Source organism: Sphaerodactylus townsendi, linkage group LG11, assembly GCF_021028975.2.
Source record: "Sphaerodactylus townsendi isolate TG3544 linkage group LG11, MPM_Stown_v2.3, whole genome shotgun sequence".
Taxonomy (NCBI): Eukaryota; Metazoa; Chordata; class Lepidosauria; order Squamata; family Sphaerodactylidae; genus Sphaerodactylus; species Sphaerodactylus townsendi.
In genome coordinates, this window is record NC_059435.1 from 49,003,726 (window position 1) to 49,018,996 (window position 15,271).

At 44.5% G+C, this 15,271-nt stretch overlaps 1 protein-coding gene across 1 annotated transcript in view; it reads left to right on the plus strand.

Annotated features, from left to right (window-relative positions):
- COL28A1 (collagen type XXVIII alpha 1 chain) overlaps positions 1–15,271 on the plus strand; it is a 75,237-nt gene that overhangs the window by 49,197 nt on the left and 10,769 nt on the right. Inside the window, exons 23-27 of the mRNA XM_048510411.1 lie at positions 564–632; positions 6,045–6,113; positions 6,303–6,371; positions 13,129–13,197; positions 13,757–13,825. Of these exons, the coding sequence (XP_048366368.1) occupies positions 564–632; positions 6,045–6,113; positions 6,303–6,371; positions 13,129–13,197; positions 13,757–13,825 (345 nt within the window). The remainder of the gene's footprint in view (positions 1–563; positions 633–6,044; positions 6,114–6,302; positions 6,372–13,128; positions 13,198–13,756; positions 13,826–15,271) is intronic.

A 15,271-nucleotide genomic window follows, 5' to 3' on the forward strand; every position in this document is an offset into this window, starting at 1 on the left:
CACTTCAGTGTTCTTTAGACTCAATTTCATTTTGTTGGTATTACCCACAGATTCACCTAACTCAGATTAAAGTGCTAGGAATCATTTCTGTAGTCATTGACCCTTTACTCCCAACATCCAGACAATCTCACTCATGTAAATACCAAAAAGCATGGTGGTAAAATGTAACCTGGATACAGCCCTTAGCCTAAATGCCACAGGATTGAACAATTATCTCTCTTTGACTGCTCGTTCGCCAGGTAGGATTGGAACTGTTGCCCCACATATCTTTCCACATTCGCCAGTCCTAAAGGTTACCATGGTTGCTGTTATCAGAGCTGACATGAGAATCAGTTTGTTTTCTGGATCATGCCCAATTGAGGAGAATCAGAAGGATTTCACTAAGGACTTTCTCAGTCCTTGGGGCAACCAAGGCAGTTTCAATTTCCAAATCAGACTGAAGGCAGTTTGAAATACCTCTAGAAAATCCAGCATCGTCTAGGAATGCCTGAATTTCATACTTGAATCAAAAACTGACTGAATTGATTGAAGATGATGTGATTCCTTTGTGTGTATACATGTAGGGGGAACAAGGATTTCCTGGGCCTCCTGGAAACGACGGCAGTCCTGGAAATTCCATTATGGGACCGATGGTATGACATTTTTTAATGAACCAATAAATAATGTAATATGATCGCAGACAAAGTGCAAGGAAATATTTGAATTTGTTTGTTTGTTTTGAATTGGCAGAGGGCAGACAAAGTTCAGCTGCTGTTTTCTATTAAGGTTCTGATCCCTACATGCATGTTAATTGTGTGTTAACATCCTTCTTTGCCTCAGGGATATTTACCTCCACCCCCTCATTAATTTTAATGTATAATTCCTGATGATGGGAGTACCTGATTCCTTGTTTTGCAGCTCCAAGTGTTCTTTGTAGTGGATGATTTGTTGTTATTTTGAGCTGGTTTGGCACCCTTTGTCATTATTCTTATTGTCAACGTGTCAGGGTCCAATTAATTAAAAACTTTGGATAAACATGATTCTGCACAAATTGTTTATAACCCAAGGTTCCTAACGGTTTGCAAACTGCTTCATAATGTTTACAGCACATGGTTAAGACTCTTGCCACTGAACACTTTTTTTAAAAGGCTCTTGAGAGGCTTGTGGTTTAGCATATGCCAAATGTGTTTGCATTACCAGGAACTAAAAGACATTTATATAACCTGATGTGACAAATACACAGCTGCCTTCTATTGGATAGCGGGAAGAATTGATTTGTCCTCGGTTTTATTATCTAAGGAAAATTAACTGCTTGTCCAAGAAGGAGTGAAGGCAGATCCATAGTGGATTCCCTCCTTGAGATATGCATGTCCGTACGCAGGCATCAATTGATCTGCAATGCTAAGAACACTTTCCTGGGACTAAACCGCACCTTGGAAGACATGGTTAGGATTGCACTGTCAGTGTGAATGAACAGATGACTCTTAACAGTAATTTTGTTTCCTCTGCTCACCCTTCTCCATCTATGTATTTTCTAAGGCTTTCATCTGCCAGCCGCAGATGCAGGGGAAATGTTAGGAACAAGATGCACCAGACCACGGCCATACAGCCTGGAAAACCCACCACAACCACTTCTCCATCTAGTTTGTTCTTCTGGATAATGCCCAAACCCCCAATGTCTCCAGTCCCTCTCCAGTCTTTTCTAGACTGGATATTTTGTGGGTCTTGACAGTTTTTCAATCCAACAGGTTCTTTGACTGTCCCACAGGCAATCTTTTCCCCCCCAAAGATTCCAAAGTTTGGGAAGGTAGAAACACTTCACATAAAGGTGGCTACAGGCGACTGCTTCCTTACCTGGTTACAAACGCTATGAAAGAACAGGATTGGCAGAGTTCTCAAGGCGGATATGCACAGAGCAGAATACGTGTTGGGTTGCTGCTTGAGGAGATAAATTCACAGAGTCTTCTTGTGCTTTAGCAATCCAAAAATAATCCTTCATTGTGAGGAATTTCATTCTGGGCAGGGTAAATTAGAGACAGAATCCTAAACTTTCAAGGATGGATGGGGATGCAGAAAAACATGCTCTGCTCTCATGGTTGCAAGATGGAGAGAGATAGAGAAGGTGGTAGCTGGAAGGAAGGAGGCTTACCTAAGGCTAGCAATCTGCACATCAAGGAAATAGCATTAGAGCAGTAGAAAGCAAAGAATGCACAAGTCCTGATTATCAATCTGACTTTCTATAATCCTCTTCTGAAGTCTAAAGGCTGAAAACAGTTGAAGTCTTTCACTTCAAACACACCAGACAGTAAGGACTGGATCCTAACTACTGCCTGTATCCCAGAGGTTACACACAGCACATGCTTGGGTTAATAGTCATATAGGTCAGCGAACTGCATTTGGAAGGAGATAAAAATCACTTCCTCTTCTTTCTTTTGTCAGGATTTCCCCCCCCCCCTTTCCTCTTCTGCACTGCACCCCTCTGACCCATGTGGCTATTAAATTAGTTTCCATAAATCAAAAGCGACGCTGTGGGGAGGCGAACAACACTGGCAATAGCAGGGATCAGTGGCGTACCTAGGCAAACTGGAGCCTGATGGGCCCCCCCCCCCATTGGTGGCCACCCTCTCCCACCGTGACCAAACAATGATTTTTTTCCACCAGGTTGTTTCAAAGTCTCCGTCACGTTATAGAACATGCCCCAACTCACAAATCTGAACACAGCAATGGGCCATGCCACACAGCAGAAATATTTTTTTGAAAACATTTTCAAAATGCTTTCAAAATGTTTTATTACTGCTATGAAAACATTTTATGGTGTTGTATCCAGTCCCCCCAATTGGGGGAAACAGCATCACTTTCAATGTTATTTAAACTGGGGATCCTAGATTCTCCCTTTAAGGTGGATTTAAAAGGAGAATCTGGGCTCCCTAGTTTAAACAAGTGATGCTGGAATCCACCCCCTATGTGTTTTAGGGTTAGGATCATGTGAAATGAAAGCACTAGCACACTAGTTTTTCTGATATCCAGAAAAATATTTGGCCCTTCTTAGAGAACGGCATTGTTAATCTATCTTGAATATTAAGTGCAAACATCTGTTTGGCAACTCTTTCCAGCACAAGCATTTGGAAATCATAATAAAGAAGCAATTTCTTGCTCTTAGATTTCCTTCTTTATTGAAAGAATGAATAGGGAAACTACTTGATATTTTCAAACATTGTCAGTTGTCCAGGGGAGGTCCTTTATTGTCACTCAAGAACTTGAACGACTCCAGTAGATTTTCTGCCATTTTTCTTTAAATTGTAGGCTCTCCCTCATATTACATGTGGCTTTTGGAACTGAAATAAGGAGAGGACAACCATGAATGCTACGCTAGACTGCTCTGGGGAAAAGTAAAGTGTAACTAATAGATTGGGACTCCTGAGTTTGCTCTGTGGTACAGGAGATTGCTGCAGACCTGATGGATTTCTCTCCTGCCCCCCATTTCTGCCATCCAAATATTCTCCCTTTCTGACTGGGCTGGACATAGTCCTGAATGCTGCTGAAAGTGAGAGAACAGAGGTCTGCTGCTCTGCTCCTGTCAGTGCCTGTTCCTTCAAAGAAGAAGGACGACCAAGAGCTACGGCATGGAGAAGAGGCCTCCTACAACAGTGGGCCCTCTGCTGAAGTGTGAACCTGGGCAGTTGCTCATTGACCTTTGACACTGACTATGCTGTAACCCTTGGTCTATAGAATCACAAGTTCACTCTCAGGACTGTCAACTAGTGCTCAGAAGCTAGACCTTGGGCGTTTTCGCACACACTGTATGTTGCAGATCTGGCATGTGAGGTCGTCGCCGTATCACACATCTGTTTGCACACACTTAAGCCGAAATGTGTCCCGACCCCCTTTTTGTGCCACATTCCAGCCGTTGTTCCGCATTTTTCCTGTCGCTCGATACTTGTGCAACTTTCTTGGAAAACGCAGTTTCCCCCCAGAATTTGGTGCCTAGTTGCTAAACAAAAGTGGAGCCAAAGTGGATCAGGATGGCAGCTGCAGGGTTTACGCCCACCGTAATTTGAGATTTGGATCTATCCAATGGGAGTGCGACGGGGCGTTCCTGCTGCGCTACAAGCATCTCCTTTGTTCCTTTTGTATCTCACTCGACTTCCTCTCCTCGTCTCCGCTCGGTCGTCGCAAGCCTTGCAGCTCCCACTCCAACAAGAGAGAGAAAGAGACACACGCAGTGAGGAGGGTTGGGGGACAGGGGTGGGGAGAGCCTTTAGTTCTTCCAGCCTTGTAAGATGTTCACCACCTGGCTCAACATGCAGCCTCCAGGAACCGCACACAAGCACAACCTTGACAATCAATCCAATGAGGGGTAAAAGGGATAGCTGGCAGAAGGCTAAAAGCGCCTGGTTGGAATAAAAGTAAAGCGAGATGGACTCATTCCTGCAAGCGGCCAGGGAAGGGAAGTGACAGGAGGCGCATGGGAAAAGAACAGCTCACTGGCTGTATTTTGTAACATCGCGGATCGGAGGTGGGAGGGGAAGAGAGGCAGGGAGAGGAGGCTTCAAAACTCCACCGCCATGCGAAGCTGCTCTTCCTTCTTGTCTTCCCTCCTCCTCCTCCTCTCCTTCTCCTCTTCTCTTTCTCTCGCTCTCCCTCCCACAATCCCAAACGAATTGTTCTCTCCCGCCGAAGCTGGAGAAATGATCAGTTTCACTCTGGCAAAAGTGGGGGCGGAATCACATCCCAAAAGCGCTTTTAATAAAATCAAACAGAGAGCTTCCAGCTCGGAGCAGCAGAGCAGGAAGAGGCGGCGGCGGCGGCCTCTTCCCTTCTTCTTGCCCCCTCTGCAGGCTGCTACAAACGAGATTGATAAAATTACTCCACTCCCTCAATTTTGTAATTATGTATATGGTAGGTGCAGAATAAATCACCCAACATCAGGCACCTCAATCACCAAGCACTTTTAAAATGATAATTGCATCTTGGCTGAATCAATCTCTTGCCATGCCTCCGACATTTTGCTAACTTTGGTTTTTTACCGGGAGGTAGGAGAGTTGGAGGGATGATACATATGCCACTGGAGCAACCTTTTTTATTCTACCCAAGCCAAAAAGATCGTGGCGCAAAATAAGAATGTGAATTGCGGTTCTTCGCTCCTTTCCCCCCCCCTTCTCCCCCTCGCAAGAGAAGGTAAGGGATGCGGGGAACGCCTCAGGGATCTCTGATGGTTGGACCCGGGTCCGGGTGAAGTCTCGGGCCAGAAACACAACCAGAAGAAGCAGCTCTGTCTCCTCTGGTGTCAGTGGAGGCATGAAGCGACCTGATGGCTTTCCATCTGATATTATGCTCCACAAAGCAGTTCTGTAGCCAAAGCGGGGCACAACTGGTGAGGGAAACCTCCTAACCAGGTGGTAGCAATACCTCGGTTCCTGGTAACGTATGGTAGAACTCGAGGCTACGATATAAAATGGAGACGCAGATCACGCCTCAATCAACGCCGAAGATGTATCGAAGCTAACGGGCGGCCAATCAGGGTTTTCACTGGGCCCCACCGCCACGCTCATCGCGCGATTACCGAGGCAACGCCCCCACGGGTGACGGCGAAGTATGAAACGCTTAGCCCACCCCTCGATCACTTGCAGGACTGCGCTACCAGCGCCATCATCAGATTCGTTTTCGCTTGCACCTGCATTCCTGGAGGGGATGCAAAAAAACACGGGAGTTGCGGCAAGTTGAAGATGCGGACTACAGGGCCATGTGTGCTTAATGCCATCGAAAGCTTAACCTAAACTATACATTAAAAAGGCAAGGAATCAATGCGGTTCGCTTTTATTCTGGAACAAAAAGTGTTTGCGAAAACGCCCCTTGAGAGCTTTGCATGTCAACATTATGGGCGATAAACAGTAACTTCTGCCTGGCTCCCTCTGTGCTTCTTACAGGAATACAAGCCAGGTAGAGAAAGGGGGACTTCTTTGTTCCTTCATTGCTATGACTCAGTACTCAGCTGATTTGCAAATGTCAAACTCTGACCATGTTTACGTGGTTAGTAACATATTTGAATTTATATTGTGAACCAGGGCATTCCAGGGCTGACTGGGCCACCTGGACTACCGGGGCCAAAAGGAGATGGCTTTCCAGGTCCACCAGTAAGTGTAATTTTGTTTATATTTTCCAGTTGGCAAAGACAACAACTTGCTGTTGATACCTTCACACTTATGGTTCTTTATAAAGGAAGCATAGGGAGGAAAAGAATCCCTAAACTAAAATGTCATTAGTTTGTACAGGATGAAGTCATGTGAGACTGATTGGTCTTTATTTTTCTGGTGCTGTTTTAGGGACTTCCTGGAGCACCCGGTCCTCAAGGACCAAGAGGCCTCAAAGGAGCAGGTGACCCAGGGCAAAAGGTACTCCCTGCTGCTGTACTATGTAATCTTTGAAATGATTGTTTCTGCCTTGCAAGCAGTTAAAGCTAACTACTGTTGCTCATGCAAAAAAAAGAGTCCATCTTTACTCAGCAATGACCGTATATCGCAATGTCTTCTTAAATTATTAGACAATCTTATGAACCTTCCTGATCAATCCAGTCTTCTTCTGTGGCCTTGCTTCTGGTGCCCCTAGCCTCTTAGGCTAGGTGAGTGGCAATCTGGGAGAAGACCTTCCTGGTTGTAGCACCAAAACTCTGGAACAGTCTCACCAGGGAGACACATTTGTCCCATTCTGTTGCTATCTTCCACCAGCGGGTGAAGACTTTTTCATGTGGTGTTCCTTCAGTGATCCTTCATTTTGCCTTGTGTTTTAATTGTTGTTTTCATGTTTTGTGTGTATTTTAGCCTGTTTTTAATGGTTTTGATGTTGTATTTTTGTTGATTTTAATGATTTTTAAGGTGTGGTTTTATTTGTGCTTTAATTTGTTAACCATCTTGGTGGGCTTTATGAGGGCAGAAAGGCAAGGCTGTCCTTCATCCACATCCCACTGCCTGCTGGTGCTCTGGCAGCTGGCAGGAGAAACAAAATGTTGTTGGCATGATGGCATTCCAGGAAAAAACCCTGAAATGAAGTCACTCAGGGCTAGAAATTCCAGAAACAATGGTTTTACTACAGAGATTCCAGCAATTCCTAGAAGGGCATGATTCCATTTCCTGGTTTATCCCTGAAGTGTTGTAATGTCATCACCCTATGGTACCACCTATGACCCCACTCTACCAGCTCCCACCAGTTGCAAGCCACTAGCTGACAATCCTACACATGCCATGTATGGGATACATCTTTAACCTTGAGGGGCACAAATCTCTTTTTGGTGGAAAATCAGGGGCGTACCAGCCTAGGGATATGGGGACATATCGCTGGACGCCCCCCACATGTGATGAAACAGCATTCACCCACCCGCTGCAGTGCCCCACCCCCCTCCTGGCCTCCCTGCAGGCCAGTTTCTGCCCTCCCCAGGCCCTGGGGAGAGCAGCAGCTGGCCTCCAGGGACAAGTAGGGGGATGCTCTGCCCCTCTCCCTCTCCTCCTCTCCAGGTCCCGCCCTTGGGCTCCCTGCAGCCCAGCTTCTTCCCTCCCTAGAGCTTGGGAAGAGCAGCAGCCAACCTCCAAGGCTGTTCTTTTAAAAGCATGGAGGCCGGGGGTAGGGGCGGGGTAGGCTGGGAGCAGAAGCCAGAATGCAGGGAGCCCAGAGGCAGGGCTCGGGGGCCACGCCCTGAACCCAGTCCCCTAGGACAGGGTGGTGCCCGGAGAAGGAGTTATCTCCGGGCACCATTTTCCCCCTATACGCCTGTGTGGAAAATACAAGTGGGCTTAAGGATTCTTTGTTGGTTCTTGTATTACAGAATCTTAATGAAATAAATAAAAAGTTTGTGTAGCATTTTACTATTACAGGATAGAACAAATAGATTAGTGGGATAATGTACAGAAAACATATTTAGAACATGTGAAATATTGTTATTATGATTTTCTTCCTACAGAGATCTGATGGCAGATTTAATTTTAGTTTATTTTTGGCACCATGGACATCTTAAAGGAGGGGAAAAAAATTACCTTGTAGGTCTTTTCTATATCTCCTTCAATCCCTAAATGAAAAAACAAACATTACTGCTTTCATCTCTCTGTGTTCTAAAAACAGCTTTGTTTAACCAAAGATCCTCCTAGTAATAAATTTACATACAACTCAAGTTGGAATTCCACTGTGGAAGAATGTTCCCTAAAACTCAATTGGAACAGTGTTCTCTTGGTTTACCGGATTTCTCGCACATGCGTACAGCAGAGGAGAGGAACTGTGTGTTAACAAAGGCCTCATTCATGCCAAGCTGCCCGTGGGAGGGATTCAGTATAGGCTTAATTTTCTTGTTGTGTATAGGGTAGACATTAAGGGGGAAAGGAGGCTGAGCTATATTAACAACTGAATCTAAAATGCATGCAAATGCCATTCTAAGGCTGGTCTTTAATCAAGTCATGTCCTGCCTGCCATAACAGCAGGAATAACCCACCCCGGCATTCAAACTATAAAGAACAGTGCAAAGCTTGAAACCACCAACATAGTCCCGAGGGTCCAGATACAGACAGCTGCAGGAAGCTTCTCTCTTCAAAACCTTGGCCAGTAGAACCCAGGCTTAAGTCCAGCACACAGACAGGTGTCTCGTGCTGTTTTATTGGTCTTACAGTTACCAGCTATGAGCTCAGTTCTTTGAACTGCTTATTGAAACAGTGGCTCATTCTGCACAAGAAGAATAATGCACTTTCAAACTGCTTTCAGTGCTCTTTGAAGCTGTGCGGAATAGCAAAATCCACTTGCAAACAGTTGTGAAAGTGGTTTGAAAACGCATTATTTTGCGTGTGTGGAAGGGGCCTGCTATTCATCAATAACGAGTAATAACAGTATGTTTCTTAACATATAACTATATGTATAAGGCTTAACAATATTAAGATGCCATACATGGGTATGTGGATAAAAAATTAAAAATCACATTAGTCATGAAAGTATATGGCACAATAAGCTTTTACGATAACACAAGATTTTATTAGTCTACTTTTAGAATCCCATTAGAGTTAAGGAACACTTTCTATTAACTTTAAGGAGTTGAGCTTCCACCTGCTAATAGCTAAATGCCAGAATATTTATATTGAAGTATACATTCCACATTGTTCTGATAAAAAAAAGGCTCATACTTGAAGCAAAAATTGTGCAAAAGAATGTCACTTTGAAAGCTCTATAATAAAAATCAGCTACAGAAAGCTGTTGGGCCAAATATGGTTCCAAAATGCAACTGAACTCCTTCTTTTTCATGGAATCATAGAGTTGGAAGAGATCCCAAGGGCCATCAAGTCCAACTCCCTGCAATGCAGAAAAACACAATCAAAGCACTCCTGACATATGTTCATCCACCCTCTGTTTAAAAACCTTCAAAGAAGGAGACTCCACCATTCTCCGAGGCAGTGAATTTCGCTGTCAAACATCCCTGACGGTCAGGAAGTTCTTCCTAATGTTTAGGTGGAATCTCTTTTCCTGCACCTTGAATCTATTACTTCGTGTCCTAGTCTCTGACGCAGCAAAAAACAAGCTTGCTCCCCCTTCGACATGGCATAGCTATCGTGTCCCCCTTTAACCTTCACTTTTCCAGACTATACATCCCCAGCTCCCTAAGCCTCTGTTCGTAGGGCGAGGATTGCAGACCTTTTACCATTTTTGTTGCCCTCCTCTTGACCCACTCCAGCTTGTTAATATACTTCTTGAATTGCAGTGCCCAGAACTGGTCTACCTGTTCAAAGGGGCTTCTACATAAAATTAGGCCCATGTAAATTATGCAATTTAAAGTACCCATGGAAATCCTGGCCATCCTTGCAAAGTTTATTTTTCAAATAATTTAGGATTTAACTTCTTGTGATCCTGAAACCATGTGATTTGAATACCAGATGTGTTCACTGGTGTTTGAAAATAGCCACAGGAGGGGTACAGAATGGATTAGGGCCACAGAGCTACAGCCAGGTCCTTTCATGACTGAATGAATTGTTAATATTATTTCAATATTTATATATCACAACAAATAAGAAAACGATGTTGGAGATAGCAACAAGGATAGCAAAATAATGAACAAAGACATAATTGGAGAAGCCGTAACGATAAATAACTCTAGATGCAATGGGATGGAGTCACATTTATTATGTCTTCGTTTCAGATGGAAGTGATGACCTGCCACCAACTGTGGTTCCCCAGTGCACAAATGTGCATGTGTATAACCAGTGTGCCAAGTGTAATAGAAGGAAAAAGATATGTCTGGCTTTCATATTTTTAAGCCAGGCACTTAACCACAGGATATACCCCCCCCCCCCCCCCGGTAAAGTCCCTGAATTAGGTCAACAGACATACTATGGGTGTCCTTGCCTTTCAGGAACACACTGTTTTAATTTGGAGAGCCCAATCTGGTGGGAGGGGATAATGTTGGAGGGGTGTGTGTGTGTGTGCTAGCGTGTGTGCGTGCGTGTGTGTGTTACATCTTGGTACCTATCTGCTGCCTCGTGCTCGTGGTGGTGGAAATGCTGGTGTCATGTCTGCTCAAACAAAGAAACAGAGTTAACTTTATAACTTCAGATGTATGTGCTCACTAACATATAAGCAGTGGCTATCTGACTGACCAATAGTTAATCAATAAACATAAACAATGACTTCAGCAAATCGTTCAGCAACAGTTAACCCTTTTGTAGCTGAGTTGTGACAGACACTTGCAAAATTCCAACGGATAAACTTACCTCTGGAGCCGGTGGAGCCTTGTGCCAATGTGGGCGCCCACCCTTCCACTCAAGTGGCTCCAGCAGAGAGAGCAGATACATGAGCATCCAGGAGCCACGTGGCTCTGCAGTGCCTGACCCTGGAAGTGGCTGCCATGTCCCAGCCCTGTCCCAGCCCTGTGCCATGTCCCAGTCCCAGTCCCAGCCATGTCCCAGCCCTGTGCTGACATGGCAGAGGACGTTCCGGGAGCATATGTCGGTTCCTTTCAGGGTAGTGTAAGCTCATTGAGCTCAATGAAGGGTTTTCTGGTGGCAGGTTTTTTTGGGTTTTTTCTCCCTCCCTGTGATGCCAGAAAGCTCTCTGGAGGCAGCAGGGTAGGGACAGAGGGAGAGAGAACTGCACCTGGGGCATGACCTGCTTGCGCGCCCCCGCCCTGATACGCCCCTGTCTTGCCCTCATCTCTGGGGCAGTTTTCCGCCCCCACATGATGCCAATGGTGCGTACTTGGGGCGCGGCATGCCTCCCCGGCCTGTTGCAGTTTCGCCATTGCAGCAGGGGGGTGCCGTCCCTGCCCCCCCGAGCTCTGGATTGAGCTGTAAGCATCCTCTCCCCATGCATCATGGGGCCTATGATCTGAATTGGGCCTGTGCATGTCAGAGAGGCATAAATTCCCAGAATATGTCTGCCAGTCAAACCACAGATGTACTCTGGGAAAGTGCAAGATCAGTGGAGCTAATGTGAAAGGCACAGCTTAGGGCTTTCAGATTTGCAAATTGTTGTGATAAAGTATCCAGCTATCTGTTAAGATAAAAGGGACAGATAAGTGGAGCAGTCTCTTAAAATATGGTAATTATAATAAACCGACTAAAAAGCAAACAGTCATATCACTTTAAGCATCTTGTCCTATCTGTTTCTGAAGTTGTTAAGGGGAAAATATTTGCCACAATATTCTTTTGAATCACCCAAATTAGAGTTAAAACAGAGACTTACATAAATGTATACAGTATTGCAGTCTAAATGCATAGTGTTTTGGCAGAAAGAAATTACAAATCCACAGAATTATAAAAATTAAAACAGTAGAGGAACTTCTAGGATCTTTTGGCACCACCTACTGGTAGCATGTGTCAAGTCTATGAATCCAGTCTTGAATGTACAATGGCAGATTCCCACTATTCCTCACATAGGCCGTTTCTGCACAGCACAATTATACGAGGTTACAATCGGTATCTTACAATCCAGGTCTATTTTATCCCAGTTTCTCCCTTCGCATGGCTGCCTGTTTCTGTGAAGGAATCAAGTGAAGACCATGGGAAATACTCCAGTTTGTTTCGCACAAGTCCGGGTCTTTACACTGCAAGTGTATCCATTCATGTGCAAACATCCCCGATATCCCACGTTCTGATTGGCTGTTGTTTTTTGGTGGCAGCTTGAATGAACGTCTCCATAAAGTATAATGGAGCTGAAAAAATTCATACCAGTTTGGGAATTTGGTAATATTCAGAAATTTAGAAAATTTTCAGGTTCCATATATCTGAATCCAAATACTGGAGTAATATGGTCCCTACGTCCCATTCTAGTTAACATGCTGGTTTCAGCGTTCTGCAGCAATCAGAGCTTCTGAACACTTTTCAAGAACAGTCCTGCATGGAATGCATCACAGTAACCCGGGTATGCACCACAGAGGCCAGATCTTTTTTGTCCAGGAAAGTTTGTAGCTGGTTAACCAGTCACTGCTGGTAAATGGCATTCTTGGCCACAGAAGTCATCTATTTATCCAGCTGTTGGCCTGGGTTTAAGACCCCTCCCCCCACATAAAAACCTGTGCCTTTCAAGGGAGTGCAACCTCACCCAAAATCAGTGACAACTTAAATTCCAGGCCAGATTTTCTGCCCAGCAGTAGCACTTCTATCTTGTGGGGATTAAGCTTCAATTTATTGGCCTGAGTCCACCCCAAAACTGCCTCCAAACATCAGCTGGAAGCTTGAGATTCTATGTCATCTGTATATTAGTGACAGCCCAGCCCAAATCTCTCGTTTGCTGGCTGAGGGGGACGGGGGAATGGGAGATACTGGCGTGCGAATAAACACACAGAACACATGCTTCTTTGTGGTATAAGATTTGGCCACAGCCTGACTTTTGTTGGTTATTGGCATAGGAAGCAAAGGTGTTTCATAGGGGCAGATCCTGTCTGCTGGCGGCATGCCTGCTGAACCCAAAAGCACATTTTCTTATCCCAATGCTAGGTTAATGCTGGCCATGGGGAACACAGTTGACCCTGTATTGCATGTTGTCCTTAATGCACAAAGCCAGACAAGGGATGAAAAATGGAAATAAATGGATTATAAAATCAGTGCTGGAAGAGTATAAAATGGAGGACAGCATCATAACATTTTGAGATTGCGATGCTTATGTTGGATTTCTCTTTCACTCCCTGTTTAGGGAGATCCTGGAACGAGGGGACCTCCAGGACCTCCTGGGCAACCAGGAATTGGAATTCCTGGACCAAAGGTTAGTGAGAATCTCTTCTAGAGATCTGTGTATTTAAATAGATGTCTGAGCTCTACAGCGCATGAAAATTCAGTGCACTTAAAGTGCATCACAATCGCATTCTTGCCATGTGTGTGTGTGTTTTAAGGATGCCCTGCATTTCAGGAAAAGCATTTCAGGAAAATCCACTTCCCCACAGCACTGAACCTGGGGCAGAAATGTGGAAATGGCCTAAGTGTGGAAATGACCTAAGTCAAGAAGGGAGTCCATGTCTGGGGTACAGACATAGGGGAGCAAGAGGGAGGGGAAAGTACATGAAACTGAGGTTGGAACTGACTGAGACTTGAACTACTGAACTAGGCCACTCTCCTTTGGATCCTAGCATTATTGGTGCAAGTTACAGAGGCTTTGGGGGTGGGGGTGGGGGAGGGAGGGAGGGACCTGTATCTTTTATTTTGAAATGTGTAGATAAGGACCCAAAGTTTCACCCAACCCCAGGAAATTCTGCTTTCAATCTGGAATTTACTTAATACTATTCTCTCTCTCCCTCTCTTTCTGTTTTCTTGGGCAATTTTAATAGGGCATCATTGGGCAAAAAGGTTTGCCTGGACCACAGGGCCCTCCAGGATATGGTACACAAGGAAGTAAGGTAAGAATGAATATACAGTGTTTGAGGATTATTGCCACAGTGGGATGAGGAGTGCAGAGGGCATTCCCTGACTGGCAGCAGACAGTTGGCAACTCTAGCTTGTTTGCTAGTGCAAGGAGGATCCCCCCAAAAGGTCATGTCACCGATTTTGGGAACTATGCCGAGAAATAGCCACACATAACTAGGGTTCAGTGAAGAGGAGAATGTGCTGGGTTTTCTCCTTCTACATCAAGTTGGCTGTGACTTGACAGCACTTTACACACAAATTCTATTTAAGGCTGTGGTTTTCAAACAGTGGCATGGATCCCTGGTGTTGCTTGTAAATTTACCTGGGTTTTCTCAGGGCCATGCTTATTGGATCACCCCAAAATGCCATGTGGTAAGTAGTCAATGATCTTTGGACATGATCTGATTCTTGATTTTCATCTAGTGGAAAGGAAAAGAGAAAAATGCTCTTAACTGTAAAAACTCTGGTATTATAGCCCCTGTGTGACTAATGCACCATGTAAAAATGCATATTAGAATCATCACTTAATCACTCGTATCTTTTGGGCTAAGAAGGAAGTTTGCAACATATACTCTATTTTGTGAATTAATTTTCCATTTTATTTACTGCACATGGAGCAGAATGATGTGTCAGTTCATTATGGTCATAGATTGGACTGCACCATTTTAAACTTCAAGGAATGGATTACACTTTGCAAAGTTCTCTTACATTAATTGTCCCATAAGGAAATGCACCATCTTCTGTAAAAGGCTACACTAGAACATTTCTCCTGGATTTGCTAATATTTTATATACAAGGATTTTTACACAAGGGAGTGCTGTGTTGTAACTGTAACTCTCCTCCCCTGCAATCTGAAGTGGTACAGCTCAGTCTGCCTCCTCAGACAGATAGTTGATGATTAATCTGAGGAGAGAGACTCTAAACTGAGTAAATGGGCACCTGTTTGCCTTTGCAGAAGCAGCTAGTTGAATAAAGGCATTGTTGTTCATAGGGGAGATTTGGAAGATCTAGATTCCATTCTAAGAACAGTTCTGAGTAATATGATAAAACCAGTCTGTCCCTGAAATATAGAATAGACACTGCTGGGTGGGTTTTAAAGTACAGGAGGCTACAAATACACTCTTATTCCTTTCATATTTGACATTTACCATGTATGCCAGCTCAAATATTCCCTCAGCCAGGCTGCTATATGGGAGTAATAGTACTGGACCACCTTACCAGGTTGTTGTGAGATTTTTGACATAGTGTAAGCAGCACCCCAGAGCTAGAAACTGAATTTTAGATTAAAGATCTGGTTATATGACCACCATGCACCCAGAAGCAGGGATGTCACGTAGATCACAAGTCACATTCTTTTGCTAATAGCTTTAGCTACTACATCTGCAGACCCAGAGGAGCCCCTTTGTTTAGCAAATGTATTTACCCATGGCAGCAAGAAA